The sequence below is a fragment of the Narcine bancroftii genome, chromosome 5 (assembly GCF_036971445.1).
Source record: "Narcine bancroftii isolate sNarBan1 chromosome 5, sNarBan1.hap1, whole genome shotgun sequence".
NCBI classification, from domain to species: Eukaryota; Metazoa; Chordata; class Chondrichthyes; order Torpediniformes; family Narcinidae; genus Narcine; species Narcine bancroftii.
In genome coordinates, this window is record NC_091473.1 from 216,416,760 (window position 1) to 216,435,039 (window position 18,280).

The 18,280-nt window shown below is 48.5% G+C and overlaps 1 protein-coding gene and 1 long non-coding RNA gene across 4 annotated transcripts in view; one reads left to right on the forward strand and one right to left on the reverse strand.

Moving 5' to 3' along the window:
• Positions 1-15,785, forward strand: part of LOC138762912 (CD48 antigen-like) — a 28,186-nt gene extending 12,401 nt beyond the window's left edge. Inside the window, exons 2-6 of one of the 3 annotated variants that reach the window (XM_069936421.1) lie at positions 2,780-3,100; positions 6,095-6,382; positions 14,124-14,255; positions 14,671-14,759; positions 15,224-15,785. In XM_069936421.1, coding sequence (XP_069792522.1) covers positions 2,780-3,100; positions 6,095-6,382; positions 14,124-14,255; positions 14,671-14,759; positions 15,224-15,430 — 1,037 coding nt within the window. In that variant the 3' untranslated portion in view covers positions 15,431-15,785. The remainder of the gene's footprint in view (positions 1-2,779; positions 3,101-6,094; positions 6,383-14,123; positions 14,256-14,670; positions 14,760-15,223) is intronic. The other 2 variants (XM_069936423.1, XM_069936422.1) reach the window with 2 other exon arrangements.
• LOC138762913 (uncharacterized) lies at positions 5,498-7,792 on the reverse strand. The gene is made up of 2 exons (XR_011357235.1): positions 7,654-7,792; positions 5,498-6,413 (listed from the first exon to the last, which is right to left on the reverse strand). It is a non-coding gene; the product is annotated as an uncharacterized lncRNA (long non-coding RNA).
• Positions 15,786-18,280: the final 2,495 nt, after the last annotated feature.

Below are 18,280 nucleotides of genomic sequence, written 5' to 3' on the forward strand. Positions count from 1 at the left end.
AGTCAGAAAATGAGGTGTTCCTCCAATTTGCGAGTGGTCTCAATCTGGTAGTGCATAAGCCCATGGACAGATAGGTCAGTAAGGGAATGGGGTGGGAAATTGAAATGAGTGGTCACTGGGAGATGTATGCTGTTGTGGCAGACAGAGCTGAGGTGCTCAACAGCCTTCATTCACAATGGGAGCACCACTGCAGATTCACAAGTGAAATGTTACTTCAATTGGAACGACTGTTTGGGGCCCCAAATGGTGGTGAGGGAGGAGGTGTGAATGCAAGTGGAGTATCTCCTGTGGTCACAGGGGCAGGTCCCAAGGGGGCAATTAGTGGGGAGGGAGGAGTGGACAAGGGAGTCATGGTCCTTGCAGAAGGCTGAGAGGGCAGGAGAGGGGGATATGTGTCTAGTGGTGGGATCATGTAGTAGATGGCAGAGGAGGATGTGCTGGATCCAGAGGCTGGAGGGATGGTAGGTGAGGAATTCTGTCCTTGTTACACATGGGGGTAGAGGGAGCCAGGGCAGATGTGCAGGTAATGAAGGTATATGTGAGTGAACACTGTTGATGGTGGTAGAGGGAAAAATCACATTGATTGAAGAAGGAGGATATCTCTGATGATCTTCTATGGAAGTCTTCATCTTGGGTGCAAATAAGACAGAAATGGAGGAATTGAGAGAATGGAATGGTATCCTTCTAAGGGACAGATTGGGAAGAGATGTAGTGGAGGTAGCTGTGGGAGTTAGTGGGTTTGTAGAAGATGTTTGTTGAGAGTTTGACTCCTGAGATGGAGACAGAGAGATCGAGGAAAGGGAGAGTGTTGCTGAAGATGGACCAAGAGAATTTGAGGTCGGAATGGAAGTTGGCAGCAAAGTGGATGAAGTCAATGAGTGCATCATGGGTACATGAGACAGCACCAAAGTAGTCATTGATGTAGCGGAGGAAGAGTTGAGGGGCTTTGCCTGTGTCAGCTTGTAGCATGGATTGGTCCACATAGCCAACAAAAAGGCAGCATTGCTGGGGCCCATGCCAGTACCCATGGCTACCCCTTTGATCTGGAGAAAGTTGGATGAGTTAAATGAGAAATTACTGAAGGTGAAGACAAGTTCTGCCAGCCGGAGTAGTTTGGTGGTGGAGGGGGAACTGGTTGGGTCTATTGACCAGAAAGAAATTAAGGGCTTTGAGGCCTTCACTATGGGGGTTGAAGATGTATAGGGGTTGGATATCCAATTGGACTAGACGATGGTTTTACGGGAGAAGCCAGAGTGTGGTCATGGATGCTTGCTTCTCTGACTGGAGGCCTGTGACTAGTACTGTGCTTTAGGGATCAGTGCTGGGTCCATTGTTGTTTGTTATCTATATCAATGATCTGGATGATAATGTGGTAAATTGGATCAGGAAGTTTGCTGATGACACTAGATTGGAGGTGGAGTGGACAGTGAGGAAGGCTTCAAAGCTTGCAGAGGGATCTGGACCAAATGGAAAAATGGGCCAGAAAATGGCAGATGGAATTTAATGTAGTTAAATGTGAGGTGTTGCACTTCAGAAAGAAGGACAAACCACAGTAGGACAAACACGGTAAACGGTAGGGCATTGAGAAGTGCGGTAGAAGAGAGGGATCTGGAAATGGGTACATATTTCCCTGAAAATAGCATAACAATTAGATAGGGTTGTAAAGAGAGCTTTAGTAATGTGAAGGAATTGGGATGTATAAAACATTGGTGAGGACAAATTTGGAGTATTGTATGCGGTATTGGTCACCTAACTACAGGAAAGATATCAGTAACATTGAAAGAGTTCAGAGGAGATTTACAAGGATGATGCCAGGATTTGAACAACTGAGTTACAGGGAAAGGTTAAATAGGTTAGGACTTGATTCCCTGGAGCATAGGAGAATGAGGGGAGATTTGATAGAGGTAGAATAAATGCAAGTAAGGTTTTCCACTGAAGTTAGGGGAGTTATAACCGAGGGGACGTGGGTTAAGGGTGAAGTGGGAAATATTTGAAAGAAACATGAGTGAGGGTTCCCCCTGCAGGGTGGTGGGAGTGTGGAACAAGCTGCTAGCTACATTGGTAAATGTCAGGAGTGGAGTGCTGCAGGAGTTCACAGGAGCACCGGTCCGACACCGCAGGGGGCTGCTCCAGGCACCTCATTGGGCATCACTGGGACCTCCTTGTTGCTGTTTTTTGCACCTAAAAAATTAGCACTGCACCCCTGGTAAACACAGGCAAGATTTTGAGATTTAAATTTGGACACGGATCCGAGCGGTATAGAGGGATATGGTCTGGGTGCAGATCAATGGGACTAGCCAGAATAATAGTTCAGCACCGACTAGAAAGGCTTCATGTTTCTGTGCTGTAATATTCTATGGTTCAGTGGTTTTATGTCACAAATGTGTCTTAGGACACATTCTGGGATCCGTGATCAGGGCCCTCCAAAGGGTGACTCCAAGCTTCTTTGGTTCCTCCACTGTCACCCGATGTTCTCTCCCTGTGTTCACTTCCCCACCCCTTTTCACTGGACTGGTTCATATTCACTATGCCTGCCCACCAAAACGCCCCTCAATGACTAGGTACAGCTTCCTTCCCCAGGATGTCAGGTGCAGTCTTCACACTGTCCCCACCCTCCCCTCTTGTGGCTTCACTGTAGCAGCTGTGGGCCGGTTCTCTTGCAGAGCCGGTAGCCAGGTGATGGGCCACATGGCCTGCTCCTGTGTTCTGTGATTCTCAGCTCCAATTCATCCTCCAGTCATTGAGCTCATTGGCTGACACCCTTCTCTTGTCTCCTTAGCTAGAACCTCGGCTTCCCCTCCCACTGTGAATGGAACACGGGGGATGTCGATCATCTTGGATTTTGAGCTCCAAGTCATGGAGAACATTTCTGAGGTTCATTGGAAACAGAAGAATAACAATCAAAGGATAGCAAAATATTTTGGCAACAAAGTTGAATTCTACAATCCCAGCAAGTACCAGCAACGGATCATTCTTCATCCCAGGAACTTCAATGTGGAAATCCGAGATCTACAGAAAAATGACAGTGATGTTTATGAGGTGGTGGTTACAAGCAAGTCAGGAGTGGAAAAGAGTTTGAGCATCCGACTGGAGGTGTACGGTGAGTGAACTGCCAGGGAGGAGCCTGGGTTTCATCAGATCCTGGAACACTCCAGCTTCTGTGAGCAGATCCTGTGCATTCCCCTGTTTACTGAACCCAACTGACTGCTAATGTTCATAGCTGGGGGTCATGGTCCCAGAGTCATGGGGCTGAGGCAGTGTCAGGCTGAAGGACACACCCACCAAATGGAGCTGGAAGCCATAAAGCTCAACAAGGTGTTTATTCCTCGATCTTCATGCTGTGGTTTGCTGAGTGATATCCTGTGTATTCATTCCACAGGATATCGTGTCCCAGTGAGTGACACAGTAACGTACGTACACAACCAGCAGTTTAGTGTTTTGTTGGTGGAAGGAGTGGATTCAGTGAGATAGGAAGTGTGGAAATTGTATAGGAGAAAAGAGCATATTTCCCTATATTTTACTGCCTCTCCATCATTGAGACACAGACAGAGACCGTTTCACAGAGGATCTCTACTCTGTTCACTTTGGCCATCCCGGGGTCCTGGTTGCTGCCATTTTACCTCCCTTTTCCATTCTTACCCTGCCCTGTCTGTCCTGGGTCTCCACTCCCCAATGGAAACTAGGGGGAAACTACACCTCAAATTTCCCTTAGATAGTCTGCAGCCAAATGGGATGAATATTGAATTTTTAAATTTCCGGTAATGTGTCCTCTCTCTTCTTCTGTCCCTCTTCCATTCTTCTCGCATTCCATCCAGTGTTTAGTCCTCTTTTTCATCCAGCCTCACACCAGTTTTCATCCCCTTTCCTCTTAATTTCAACCCCATCTCCCCAGTGCTCTCTTGCTTCCACTTGCTTCAGATCCACCTGGTCTCTTTTTTTCCTCCATTCTCACCTCTTCTCGGATTCCAGCACAGGCGGTCTTTGTCACAAATCCCCCTCCCCTCCCTGTGAGACTCAGCTTCCCCCACCTGGCACCTTGGTTTTTCTTGCCTCTTTCCTATACGTCTGGCATCTGCCAATTCTCTCTCTCTCTCTGTAATTGTTTACCTATTACCACCCAGTCCACCATTCTAACACAGTCCAACCCTCCCATTGTGCCCTCTCTCTGCTCTCTTATCTTCTCTTCCAGCCTCAAAATAGCGTTCTGGCTTGAAAAGTCAGTCATTCCTTTTGTCCCACTGATGCTGCTCAACCAGCAGCTTTCCCTTGGTAGATTGTGTTCAGCTTGGGACTTGTTTTCCATTCCAACTCCTTGTTTCCCATCTCAGAAACAGGTTTGACTCCAGATTGGAATTAACCATCTGATCATACACCTGTTCTGTGAGCTGATTCATGTCTGTGTAGTGGATGCGTGACCCAGAATGTGCATGGTTACAGATTCACTCTGTGTCCCCTATCACAGTCTCAGCCTGAGGACATCCCTGATCACTTTCCCATTCTGGGACCATCTCCAATTACAGTCCCTGTCTGGGTCCCTGATCACAGTCCCAGTCTGGGTCTGCCCCTGATCACAATCCCAGACTCAGTCAATTCCAGATCACAAGCCCTGTCTAGGCCCATACCCGATCAGTCCCTGTCTGAGGCCCCAATCACAGTCCCACTCTGGATCGATCCCAATCACAGTCCCACTCTGGATCGATCCCAATCCCAGTCCCAGTCTGGGTCCACCCCTGATCACAATCCCAGACTCGATAAATTCCAGATCACAAGCCCTGTCTGAATCCGTACCCGATTAGTCCATCTGGGTCCTCGATCACAGTCACTGTCTGGATCTGCCCCTGATCACAATCCTAGACTCGATCAATTCTAGATTACAAGCCCTGTCTGCGTCCATACTCGATCAGTCCCAGTCTGGATCTGCCCCTGATCATAATCCCAGACTCAGTCAATTCCAGATCACAAGCCCTGTCTGAGTCCGTACCTAATTAGTCCGTCTGGGTCTGTCCCTGATCACAGTCCTAGATCGATCAATTCCAGATTATATGCCCTGTCTGGGGCCTTGAAGGAGATCTTTGCATCGTCCTCAGTGATGAGAAAGGTCCTAGAGGGCTGGAGAGTGGCTGATGTACCATTGTTCAAGAATAATTTGGGAACGTATAGGCCAGTAAGCCTCATGTGTATGGTAGGGAGATGATTTCAAAGGATATGATTTATGCATGTTTGAAAAGCCATGGTCAGATTCGGGACAACCAGTGAGGATTTTGGAGGGGCAGATCATGTCTTACCAATTTGACTGAATTTTTTGAGGAGGTGACAAAGGTGTTTGATGAGGGTAGAGCAATATATATTATCTACATGGATGGGAGTAACACATTTGACAAGATCCCTCACGGTAGACCCAGATTTGATCCATCCCAAATTGTCCCAGTCTGGGTCCATCCCTGATCACAGTCCTGTGGAGCACTGAGGTAGCAGCAAGCAAACACAAGACTCAAAAGACTGTACAACAGGCTTTATTCCAGTAAAAGACTGAACACCAGTTCAAGCCTTGGTGGATCCCCATGTGACTGGCTCAGGAGGGGCTGGCTCAGGTTTATATTCAGGTCGGCTGATTGACAGCCGGCCAGGTGGAATCAGCCCCTTAGATGGTCTTCCTGTAGGTACAGAGATCACCCCCTGCAGTAGGCTGGTGGTCGTATCACCACATCTCAATCTGGGTCCATAATCCTGGGGCTGCCTCTGTTGGGCCAGATTCAGGGCAGCCCTGGGCTGGGTCAACCCATGTGTATCAGGGATTGGGACCACACACAGGATTGGGATCAGATGAGAATTCCCAAGATATAGAGCCACAAATAGGGCATAGGATAATTAGTGGATGAGCGCAGGCAGTGGTCGGGAAGGAGGGCACAGCACACCTGTTAATGTCTTCCAGCAGCACATGTGTGAACTGCAGGCTGAGGGGAGAGTTAAACTCATAGGTGGGAATTAATCAAAGTTCACTCGTGGTTGTTGGGGACATGACGGGGGAGTTGGGGATTGAGGGGCCCACAAGGATCTCCTTCACTCATCCTTCATCTCTCCATTTCAACCTCAGATCCCATGTCAGGTACACAGATCACTGCCCAGAACATCACCGGGAACTGTAACCTCACCCTGACTTGCTCCGTGACCTCGGGCAACCCCACCAGCATTACATGGTGGAAGGAGGGGGAAGCTCTGGGGAATGACAGCACCCATCAGCTCTGGGGACGTGGAGAGATACTGGAGATCCGTCACATAGCTGAGGTCGAGGACGTTGCGTACCTCTGTGAGGTCAGGAACCCAGTCAGTAACGACACAGCACAGATCAGGCTGAGGGACTTCTGTGATGTCAGCAGAATTGGTGAGTAAAACTGACTGCAGATGCTGTAAATCTGAAATAAAAACAGAAAATACTGGATGTACTCAAGGTGAGGAATCCACTGCTGCAAGAGAAGCCGGGATGTTTCAGGTCTATGACCTGGTGTCGGAAGTTGTAAAAGTTAAAAACCAAAAGTGTGAACTTTATCAGAGGTTGAGCAGTGAAAGGATTAGAAGAAAGGAGAGAATGGTGGAGACTGAGAGATGTGGAACACAAGTGATTGTTCGGGGTGGGGGGTGGGGAGATGGATGCTGAAGTCTGCTTAGTTTTAAGCAACCTGCCTGGAGAACCTGCAAATGGGAGTTGAATGGATACTGTGGTTAATGGCAGGATTCTTTAACAGTGTGGAGCAACAGAGAGAGAGAGAGAGAGATGTCAGGGTCCAGGTCATGGATCCCTCATGCTTACTGCACAAGTTGATAGGATGGTTAAGAAGTGTGTTGGCCTTCATTAGTCGCAGGATCAAATTGAAGAGCTGTGAGGTAATGTTGTAGCTCTATAAAGGTCTGGTTAGACCACAGTTGGAGTATTAAGTACAGTTCTGATCACCTCATTACAGGACGGATGTTGGTGTTTTCTAGAGGGTCCAGAGGAGATTTACCAGGATGTTGCCTGGATTGGAGAACATGTCATCTGAAGCAAGGTTGGCGGAGCTGGGGCTTTTCCCTTTGGAGCAACAAAGGATGCAAAGTGACAATACAGAGATATATAAGATTATGAGGGGTGAACAGACACCCAGCTCCTATTATCCAGCGCGACAATAGCAAATACCAGAGGACATCTGTTTAAGGTGAGTGGGAGAAAGTTTTGGGGAGATGTGAGGGGTAAGTTGTTTTACTTAGAGAGTGGTGGATGTCTGGAATGCTTTGCTGGAGGTGGGATGGATATTCAAAAGATGGGTAGGCACCTGGATGTAAGAAAAATAGAGGGTTATTGGAGTGAGGGAGGGGAAATTTTAATTGTTTTGGAGTTGGTTTACATAGTGGGCTGAAGGACCTGAACTGTGTTGTAATGTTCTACGTTCTGTAACTTTGCCTAGAAACTTAAATGTTGAAAGTGTAGTGATAGAGTGCTCGTGATCTTCCTAACCACTGGAGAGAGTCGGAGGGTAATTTATTTCAGCTTGGGGGATTCATGTTGGATGTCTCCACACAGTGTGTGTTCTTTAGCTAATAAAGTATAGTTGTTTTAAAAGAACCCATTCCTTTATTACAATAAAAGAAACATCACAGTAAGAGTGCCTGTCCTAGAACCTTCTTCAGCAGTATATTCCAGAGATCCCCTGTAAACCTCTTGAACCTTCAACTTCTCTCCTCGTCTAAGAAACCTTTGTCACTGGGCCAAAATGTCTTCCTGTCAGCCTATCTTTGTAAACATTGGTCACCCTTCTGCCTCCTCGGCTCAAAGGGAAACAAACTTATTGATGTGTCACAAAGGGCTGAGTCATGAAACAATCAGGCTATTAATAGCTAAAGACTGGTCTATCAAACAACCATCCACCTACTTGACAGATCAGAGCAAAAGGAAAAGGGTAGCCTGCAAGGGGCTATGGGTAGGATCGGTCTCAGGAGGCGTGTCCAGTCAATAGCAGCCAATCACAGTGTAACAGTTGTTTACCACACTCAGCTACTGCTGTCTCCCCCACAAATGAAGTGCTCCATCCTTGACAACATCCCAATGAATCAACTCTGCACCCTCTCCTTCACAGTGACTGCCTTACGACAGTGTGGTGACCAGAAATGTACGCAGTATTCTGGCTGTAACTTAGCCAAGTTGCAGAGTGATCTGTGTGTCCTTGTGTCTGATTAACAAAAGGCAAGGACTGCAAGAAATGACTTTTGTTCCAGTTGTTCACAAACGAGCCTGAGAAACTCAGCAGGTCACGCAGCATTTCAAGGAAGTAAAGGGTAACTAATGTTCACTATTGCAGCGCTATGGATCAACCGCATTAGACTGAGAGTTGTGATTAATAGGCTTTAATCACCATAAGATATCAGGACATCTCACATGTTGCTGGCTCAGTTCCAAGGCAGTTCCTCTGAGGGAGGAGTAACAGCCTTTATGGGGATTCTGAGGGGAGGAGTCACAGGTGCAGGGAGTGGGCCAGCCCATACAGTACATTCATACAGACAGTGCTAACAGCTATACAGTGGTTCCATCATATCTGTGTTCATTTCTGGTCACCTCATTGCAGGATGCTATAAGGAGAGTGCAGAGGAGATTTACAAGGATGTTACCTGGATTGGAGAGCATGCTTTACGAGGATAGGTTGGGGCGTCGGAGGATGAGGGTGGTCTGATAGAGATGTGCAAGACCATGAGAGGCATTGATCATGTGGATGGCCAGAGGTTTTTACCCAGGGCTGAAATGGCAAACATGAGGAGACTTGGGAGTAAGTACAGGGGGGAATGCCAGGTAAGTTCTTCACACAAAGTAGTTTGTGCATGGAAAGCACTGTCGACAACAATGGTGGAGGCAGGTACATGGTATAGGTATATGGAAACGAGAAAAATGGAGGGCTGTACAGTAGGGAAATTTTAAGCAATTGGTAGAGTAATTTATGAGGTCAGCAAAACAATGAGGGCCGAAGGGCCTGTATGGCACTGTGCTGTGTTCAATGTTTCGGGCCTGGGCCTTTCACCAGAATGGTGAAAGGTGAATGAAAGGGTGGGATGGAGTAGAGGAGGAAGGAAGGGGCAGGGGGAGGAGTAGTTAACAAGTAATTAGTGGGAGACTAGAAGGGGGAAAATCTGAGAAATGCTGGGGGAAGGGTAGGAGATAGGAGAGGGAAGAGAAGGATGGGGTGATGGAGGAAAGTAGACAGAGGGACAAGGCAAGAGAGAGACCCAGGAGAGGGCATTAACGGAAATTGGTTAGGAAATACCGTCTGGTTGGAGAGTGCCTAAATGGAATGAACGGACATATCTGAAGAGCATTGCGGGGCACTGTTCGATGCAGTGCCCTCCACCCCAGATTCCCAGTACAAGGGCCAGATCCCTGCATAGAGGGAATGCCATTGGAGATCCTCCAGACTACCACATTGTAAAAGCAAGCACCAAGCATGTCTACATGGTGATCGAGGCTGAGGTAGTAGAAGGTGTGGAGCAGTAACCCATACTGGAACTTGCTGCCTGTGTTCTGGAGTGGCACAATATGCATTGATGAGGGATAGGTCAGGTTTTGTGGGGCAGGTTTCCGGTTAAGACCCCTCGGGCCTGGGAATGTGTGACAGGATGTTGTAGACAGAGTCTGACCAGTACCCTGGGAGTATGTGATGGGACGGTAGAGGGAGCTTCACTCTGTACCCTGGAAGTATGTGGCAGGATAGTGCAGAGGGAGCTTCCCCCTGGGTCCGACCCATACCCCAAGAGTGTGATGGGACAGTATAGAGGGAGTTTCCCCCTGGGTCTGACCCGTGCTCTGCGAGTGTGTGACAGATGATGTAGAGGGAGCTTCCCCCTGGATCTGACCCGTACCCTGAGAGTGTGATGGGATGATGTAGAGGGATCTTCCCCTAGGTCTGACCTGTGCCCTGGGAGTGTGTGACGGGACGGGGCAGAGGGAGTTGAGACCCAACTGAGAATTATACAATCAGCTGGGCACATGACAGAAACAGGCCCTTCGACCCACTATGACCTTACTGACTATTTTACTTGCATTCAGAGAGTTTCTTTCCACATCTTACCCTTGTAAGTGTCCATCTATATGTCTCATAAATGAATGATTGTATCTCCTCTGGCATCATGTCCCAGACATCAATCATTCTCCGTGGAAAAGAACACACCATATCAAAGGTTAGTGTAGCGTTTATCACAACACTGGGGTTTGAATTCTGCGGTGTCTAAGGAATTTCTACATCCTCTCCATGACTGCGTGGGATTCCACTGGGTGCTCCAGTTTCCTCCCACCCTCCAAAAACGTACCAGCAGTTGTAGGTCAATTGGGTGGAATTGGACAGTGCAGGCTCATGGGCCGATAGGACCGTTACTATGCTGTATGTCTAAATTTAAAAAAGTTCCTCTATGAATCTCCTGCCTTCCACCTTGATGCTTGCGGTATACCTTTAGTCAGACTTCTTTCAGAACAGCATCCTTCCACCATCACCCTGTATCTCCCAGCATCAGGCTAACTTTGGATCCAACTGCCAGCTTGTCTTGACCTGTGCTTCAACTTTCTGCCATGTTGGACCTTGGCAAATGGCTTTCTGAAGTCTGCATTGGCAATAACTACTGACCCAACTTCAACCATCTCCTTGGTTACTACCACAAAGGACTCAGTGAAGCTTGAGTTCCTCCATGTTCCTCATGTTGACCCTCCGTGATCAGGTCCTGTCTCTCCCTATGCTCCTTTTCCAGACATACTGCCCATTGCCTCTGGCCCATGAAACCCATGCCTCCCAATTATGCCCAATCAACCTACTAATCCCCCATATGCCTTTGGAAGGTGGAAGAAACCAGAGCACCTGGAGGAAACCCTCGCAGACATATGGAAAACCAACAAAATCCTTGCAGATAGCAGGAGATTCGAATTGGGCTTCTGATACTGTAATAACACCGGACTAACAGTTACACTATCCGTAAGATTCTCCTTAATCTGACCAAACAAGGATAGTTTGTGTCCTTTTTAATTTTGGCCTAATTTCGTTGTGAGGATTTCACACCCTGCCCATTCCCCAAGGGATCTGTTTAGCAGTCATTGCTTTTTTTTATTCCCTGTCAATGTGTTGGATTCTCAACAACCACCAGAGTTCAAGGGCAGTTAGGGATTCACAGAAATACTTGAATTTCTGGTGATGTCCCTGTTTGAACAATAAATATCATCGGCCAGAGCTGCGATTAAAGATTTTACTGTGAAGGGAAATGGGATTAACATCAGTGGGGATACAGTCAATGACATTGGGCGATGGGGGAAAGGGTCACAAATAGAAGGTGGGAGGGAGGGGGATTAATATATGGGGATACAGTCAATGACATTGGGCAATGTGGAGAAGGGTCACTGAAGGTCAGTGTGAGCGAGGGGGATTAATATCATTGGGGATACAGTCAATGAGTGGGTGCTGGGGGAAGTGGTCACTGAGGGACTGTGTGATATTGGTATTAATATTAGTGGGGATATAGTCAATGACATTGGGCGCTGGGGGAAAGGGTCACTAATGGAAGGTGTGAGAGAGGGGGATTAATATCTGGGGATACATTCAATGCCATTGGTTGCTGGGGAGAAGGGTCGATGAGGGACAGTGGGAGTGAGAGGGATTAATATCAGTGAGGATACAGTCGATGACTGGGTGCTGGGGGGTCTCTGAGGGACAGTGTGAGGGATGAGTATTAATATCAGTGGGGGATACAGTCAATGACTGGGTGCTGGGGAGAGGAATCACTGATGAACTGTGTGTGTGAGCGGGATTAATATCAGTGGTGATTCATTCAATGACATTGGGCGCTGGGAGTGAGGGGTAACTGAGGAACCATACGAATGAGGGGGATTAATATCTGGGAATACATTCAATGACATTGGTCGCTGGGGGAAAGGGTCACTGAGGGACAGTGTGAGGGAGGGGGATTAATATCCGTGGGGATACATTCAATGCCATTGGTTGCTGGGGTGAGGGGTCGATTAGGGACAGTGGGAGTGAGGGGGATTAATATCCATGGGGATACAGTCAATGACATTGGTCACTGAAGGAGAGGGGTCACTGAGGGACAGTGTGAGGGAGGTTGATAAATATCAGTGGTCATACAGTCAATGACTGGATGCTGGGGAGAGGGGTCACTGATGGACAGTGTGAGTGAGCTGGATTAATATCAGTGGTGATTCAGTCAATGACATTGGGTGCTGGGGGTAAGGGGTAACCGAGGAACCATGCGAATGAGGGGGATTAATATCTGTGGATACATTCAATGACATTGGGCGATGGGGGTGTAGGGTCACTGAGGGACAGTGTGAGGGATGGATATTAATATCAGTGGGGATACAGTCAATGAGTGGGTGCTGGGAAGAGGGCTCACTGAGGGACAGTGTGAGTGAGGGGGATAAATTTCAGTTGGGATACAGTCAATTACATTGGTCGCTGTGGGAGAGGGATCACTGAGGGACAGTGTGAGGGAGGAGGATTAATATGTGGGGATACTGTCAATCACATTGTGTGCTGGTGGAGAGGGGTTACTGAGGGACGTTGTGAGCGAGAGGGATTAATATCAATGGGAATACATTCAATGACAATGGTCGCTGGGGAGAGGTGTCACTGATGGACAGTGTGAGTGAGGGGGATTAATATCAGTGGTGATTCAGTCAATGACATTGGGTGCTGGGGGAAAGGGTCACTGAGGGACAGTGTGAGTGAGGGGGATTTACATCAGTGGGGATACAGTTAATGACATTGGGCGCTGGGGAAGAAGTGTTACTGAGGGTCAGTGTGAGTGAGGGGGATTAACGTCGGTGGGAAGACAGTCATTGTCATTGGGCACTGGGCGAGGAGAGTCACTGAGGGACAGTATGAGCGAGGGGGATTAATATCCATGGGGATACAGTTAATGACATTGGTCACTGAAGGAGAGGGGTCAACTGAGGGACAGTGTGAGGGAGGGTGATAAATATCAGTGGTCATACAGTCTATGACTGGGTGCTGGGGTATGGGATCACTGAGGGACATTGTGAGTGAGGGGGATTAATATCAGTGGGGATACAGTCAATAACATTGGGAGCTGGGGGTGAGGGGTAACTGAGGAACCGTGTGAGCAAGGGAGATTAATATCAGAGGGGGATACAGTGAATGATTTTGGGCGCTGGGGAGATGGGTCACTGTCGGACAATGTGAAGGAGGAGGATTATTATCAGTGGGAATGCAGTGAATGACATTGGTCGCTGGGGCGAGGGGTCACTGAGGAGCAGTGTGAGGGAGGGTGATTAATATCATTTGGGAGGGGATATAGTCAATGACATTAGGCACTGGGGGAGAAGGGTTAGTGAGGGACAGTGTGAGGGAGGGGGATTAATATCAGTGGGGATACAGTTAGTGTCATTGTTCTCTGGGTAGAGGGGCCACTGAGGGAGAGTGTGAGCGAGGTGGATTAATATCCTTGAGGATACAGTCACTGACATTGGGCTCTAGGAAGAGGTGTCACTGAGGGACAGCGTGAGTGAGGGGTATTAACATCAGTGGGAATACAGTCAATGACATTGGGCACTGGGGAAGAAAGGTCAGTGAGGGACAGTGTGAGTGAGGGGTATGAATATCACTGGGGATACAGTCAATGACATTGGCTGCTGGGGTGAGGGGTCACTGAGGGACAGTGTGAGTGACGGGGTTTAATAGCAGCGGGGATACAGTCAATGGCATTGGGTGTTGGGAAGAGGGGTCACTGAAGGACTGTGTGAGGGAGGGGGATTAATATCATTGGGGATACAGTCAATGACATTGGGTTCTGGGGAAGAGGGTTCACTAAGGAAGGGTGTTAGAGAAGAAATGGTGATGGAGGACCAACTGAGGGTGCTTGCAGCATACTGATATAAATGCAGGATTGGGCATCTTTTAAATTTTGATTTATCGCATGGTAACAGACCTTATCGGCACTTGAGATCGTGCTGCCGAAATAACCTGCACCCAGGTACGCACTCGTGGGCTGAAATGGCCTGTGATAGAGCTACATTGAATCCCCTCGGAAGTGAATGGATCAGAGTGGGCACCAGTTGGAATCACTGAACCTTTTGTCCTTTCCTATTGTAGGACCATGGCGATCCATGGTGTGGATTTCTTTGATTGCTGCGAATGTTGTCTTCATTTTGGCTTTCGGCATCACCTGTTTTATTTGGATCAGCAGAATAGCAGCAAAACGTCAAAGTGCTTCAGTCAGTGGAGGCAAGTGTCTGATATCCTGTTTGTGAGCCTGAGGGATGACAGGAATGAATGTCCCAGACAGAGCCCATGGAGTGGACATGGGGCATGAGGGTAGGAGAGAGGAGAGGAGAAAGCGCGGGGTTCAGAGGGGAGAGGGGGTTCAGTGAGGAGAAAGTACACAGGGGAAGAAGTGCAGGGTCAGAGGAAAGAAAGTGCAGAGGTCAGAGGGGACAGGAAGTTGTGAGAGGGATGGTGAGAAGTTGGATGGGAGAGAAGCCTGCAACATGGAAGAAGGGTCAGAGGAGATGGGGGTGTATGTGGATGTAGTGTGCCATGATTAGGAAGGGAGGGGGAGAATGGATGAGAGTGGAGGGACTGACCTGTGAAGAAGACATGGAGGAGACAGATTCTCATCACCTATCCCTCCACTTCACAGACGATAATCACCCACCAACCATATACGCAGTAATCCATCAATCACGTAGAACTGGAGACAGACGGCAGCCTCCGGAGGAGAACAAGATGGTAATGATTGATATATTACCACAGGGAAGGGAGGGTAAATCTGAACTGATCGTTTCAATCCCCTGGGAACCCATCACTATCCCTCAGGGATAACACACCCAGTTACTGGGGTACACTATCCCCACACACACCCAGTTACTGGGGTACACTATCCCCACACACACCCAGTTGCTGGGGTACTCTGTCCCCAAACACCTAGGTACGGGGTTACCCTGTTACCCACTCACCCAATTACACTATCAACCCCCAGTGCTCAGGTATGTTGTTCCCCACAAATCAATTCCTTGGGATATGCTGTCACGCACATTCTCAGTTCCCTGTCTGTGCTGTGGCCACTCACACAGTCCCCGGGATATGCACTACCCCACTCCCAGTCCTCAGATACTCTGTGCCTCCTTCGCCCAATGATGTTTATATCCAGGATAGGATTTCCTTTACCTCTGAGATCTCTTCTCTCTCTGCAGGTTCAAAAACAAGAGGAGAGTCTGGAGATTCCATCCACTGTGTACGACACAGTGAAGTCCACTGAGATGCCACTCCCTGGACAAGCCAGAATGAAGGGACAAGGCTGGAGAATGGACTCATGTCAGAAGACCAAGGAGTATGCTGAAATCCCACGCCTTGCCTCGGTCACCAAGGAAGGTGGGAGTCATGGAAGACTCCACCTGTAACAAGCACCTTCCCCTCAGCCGGAGGCTGTATCAGCATCCTCACATGGCTAGCAGAGGGAGGGGGGGTCTCACCAATCACTCCCTGCAGCAGTCTGTGCTGGCTGGTGGGAGTGGGTGGGAATGAGTAGGGTGGGATACTGGGGTCTCTTCCACTACACCCAGCCACTCCCCACCTCATGGCAGTGTGTGTGGGAGGGGCCCAATTCAGGATCTAAGCAAGTATAATAATAATAATAATAATAATAATAAGCTTTTTATTGTCATTGTACAAGTTATACAACGAGATTTACGTTACCAATGCAGCGACGCAACCACAGGCAGCACCACAGAAGTTAAATAAAAAATTTAATTTACAGTGCCGTATATGTCTTTTATGTGAATGGAGTGGGGGGGGGGGGGGGCGGGGTGTCGGCTGTATGTATAATAGATGTGGAGGACAAAGAGGGGAATTTGTGGATATGTGTGTTCAGTATAGTGACAGCCTGGGGGAAAAAGCGGTTTCTCAGTCTGTTTGTTCTTGTCTTAATTGACCTGTAGCGTCTGCCAGAGGGTAGTAGGTCAAACAGATGCAGGGCAAGGTGGGTGGGATCCTTTATTATTGCTTGTGCTCTACTGAGGCAACGAGAGGTGTAGAGATCCTTCAGGGAGGGTAGGGGACATCCAATTATCTTTTCTGCTGCCCTCACCACCCGTTGAAGTCTTTGCCGCTCTTCTTCAGTGCAATGGGAGAACCATACTGTGTTGCAGTACAGCAGGATGCTCTGTACGGTAAAACTGTACAAGGTAATCAGCATCTTCTGACCCACCTTGCTCTTTTTGAGCATTCTCAGGAAGTACAGGCGCCTCTGGGCCTTTTTGATGACGCTGAAGATATCGTCTGAGATATTGATGCCCAGGAGGGTGAAGCTGTGGACCCTCGTCACACAGTCACCATCTATGTAGAGGGGAGCGGGTCAGACCTGTGCTTCCTGAAGTCCAGAATGATTTCCTTTGTTTTTGTGGTGTTTAGGATCAGGTTATGAGCCCGGCACCACTCGGTCAGATTCAGGATTTCATTCCTGTAGGCAGACTCATCTCCCCCTGTGATTAACCCCACCACCGTGGTGTCATCTGCAAACTTCGCCACGGTGTTACTGGTGTGGACAGGTCTGCAGTCGGCGGTGTAAAGAGTAAAGAGCAAAGGGCTCAGCACACAGCCTTGTGGGGAGCCCGTGCTCAATGTGTGGGTGGAGGACAGGTGGGTTCCAAGTTTGACTGTCTGTGGTCTATCTGTAAGGAAATCTTTGATCCATGAACAGGTGTGAGGATGAAGGCCCAGAGCAGACAGTTTGCTGACTAGGATATCGGGGATGATGGTGTTAAAGGCTGAGCTGAAGTCCACGAAAAGTACCCTTGCATAGGTGTTCCTATGTTCCAGGTGGCTCAGCACAGTGTGGAGGATGATGGATATGGTGTCTTCCGTCGATCTGTTCGCTTTATAAGCGAACTGGTGTGGGTCGAAGGAGGGAGGGAGACAGTCTTGGATGTGGCCTAGGACCAGTCGTTCCAGGCACTTGGTGATGACAGTGTGAGTGCTATTGGATGGTAGTCATTTAGGCCGGTTATTTGTGGTTTCTTTGGTATGGGTATGATGGTGGAGGCCTTCAGACAAGTTGATATAATGGCTTTTGACAAGGAAAGGTTGAAGATTGTGGTGAAGACCTGGGACAGCTGATTTGCACAGGCCCTAAGTGCCTTCCCCGGTACACCGTCTGGACCAGCCGCTTTTCTTGGGTTTACCCTGGCAAGAGTTTGTTCCACTTCAAATGGCTGCACAGTCAGTTGCTCGTAGCTAGGGGCAGACTGGGTTAGAGGGGGTGCAGCTATAGGCTGCCGGGCGGTGGACTCAAAGCGTGCGAAGAAGGTATTTAACTCCTCTGCCAATGCAGTGTTTGAGTCCACAATTTTGCTGGGCTGACCCCTGAAGTTGGTCAGCTGTTGTAACCCTTGCCACACTCGCCTAGGATTGTTGTCGGTGAGATGGCCTTCCAGTACTTCCTTATAATCTAGCTTGGCTTTCCTGATGCCTTTCTTTAGTTCAGCTCTGGCAGCACTATACAATTTTTTATCACTGGATCTAAAGGCAGTGTTGCGGCTCCTGAGGAATGATTTAACCTCCCTGGTCATCCAGGGTTTCTGGTTTGGGAACACCCGGATGTGTTTGATGACAGCGACAGTCTCCATGCAGAAGCTGATGTACTCCAACACAGACTCTGTATACGCTGACAAGTCATGGTGTTCAAATATACTCCAGTCAGTGAGTTCGAAGCAGTCCTGGAGCTGGGAGAGAGCATCAATGGGCCAGGTGGTAATGGTCTTTCTCACAGGAGCTGAGCTTCTTCTCAGAGGGGTGTAAGCAGGGATAAGGAACAGGGAGGGTGGTCTGACTGGGTTGTTTGGCTCTGTATGCGTACTTGATGTTGGTAAACACATGGTCTAATGCGTTTCCTTTCCTGGTCGGGCACTTAACATGTTGATAAAACTTTGGCAGGACAGACTTCAGGTTTGCTTGATTGAAGTCGCCTGCAATTATATGTGCACCGTCCGGATGAGCCTGCTGCTGTTTGTGGATTATGTCCGAAAGAAGTGAGAAGGCTGAGCTGGCATTTGCCTCGGTGGTATGTAGACAGCCGTAATTAGGACAGCTGTTAGCTCTCTCGGCAGAAAGAATGGACAGCATTTGATATAGAGAGTTTCTAACAACGGTGAACAGGTAGTGGATATGGTTGAACTATCCTTGCACCAGTCATTATTTACATAGACGCATAAACCACCTCCCCTGCTCTTACCCGACTCCTCTTTGCTCCGGTT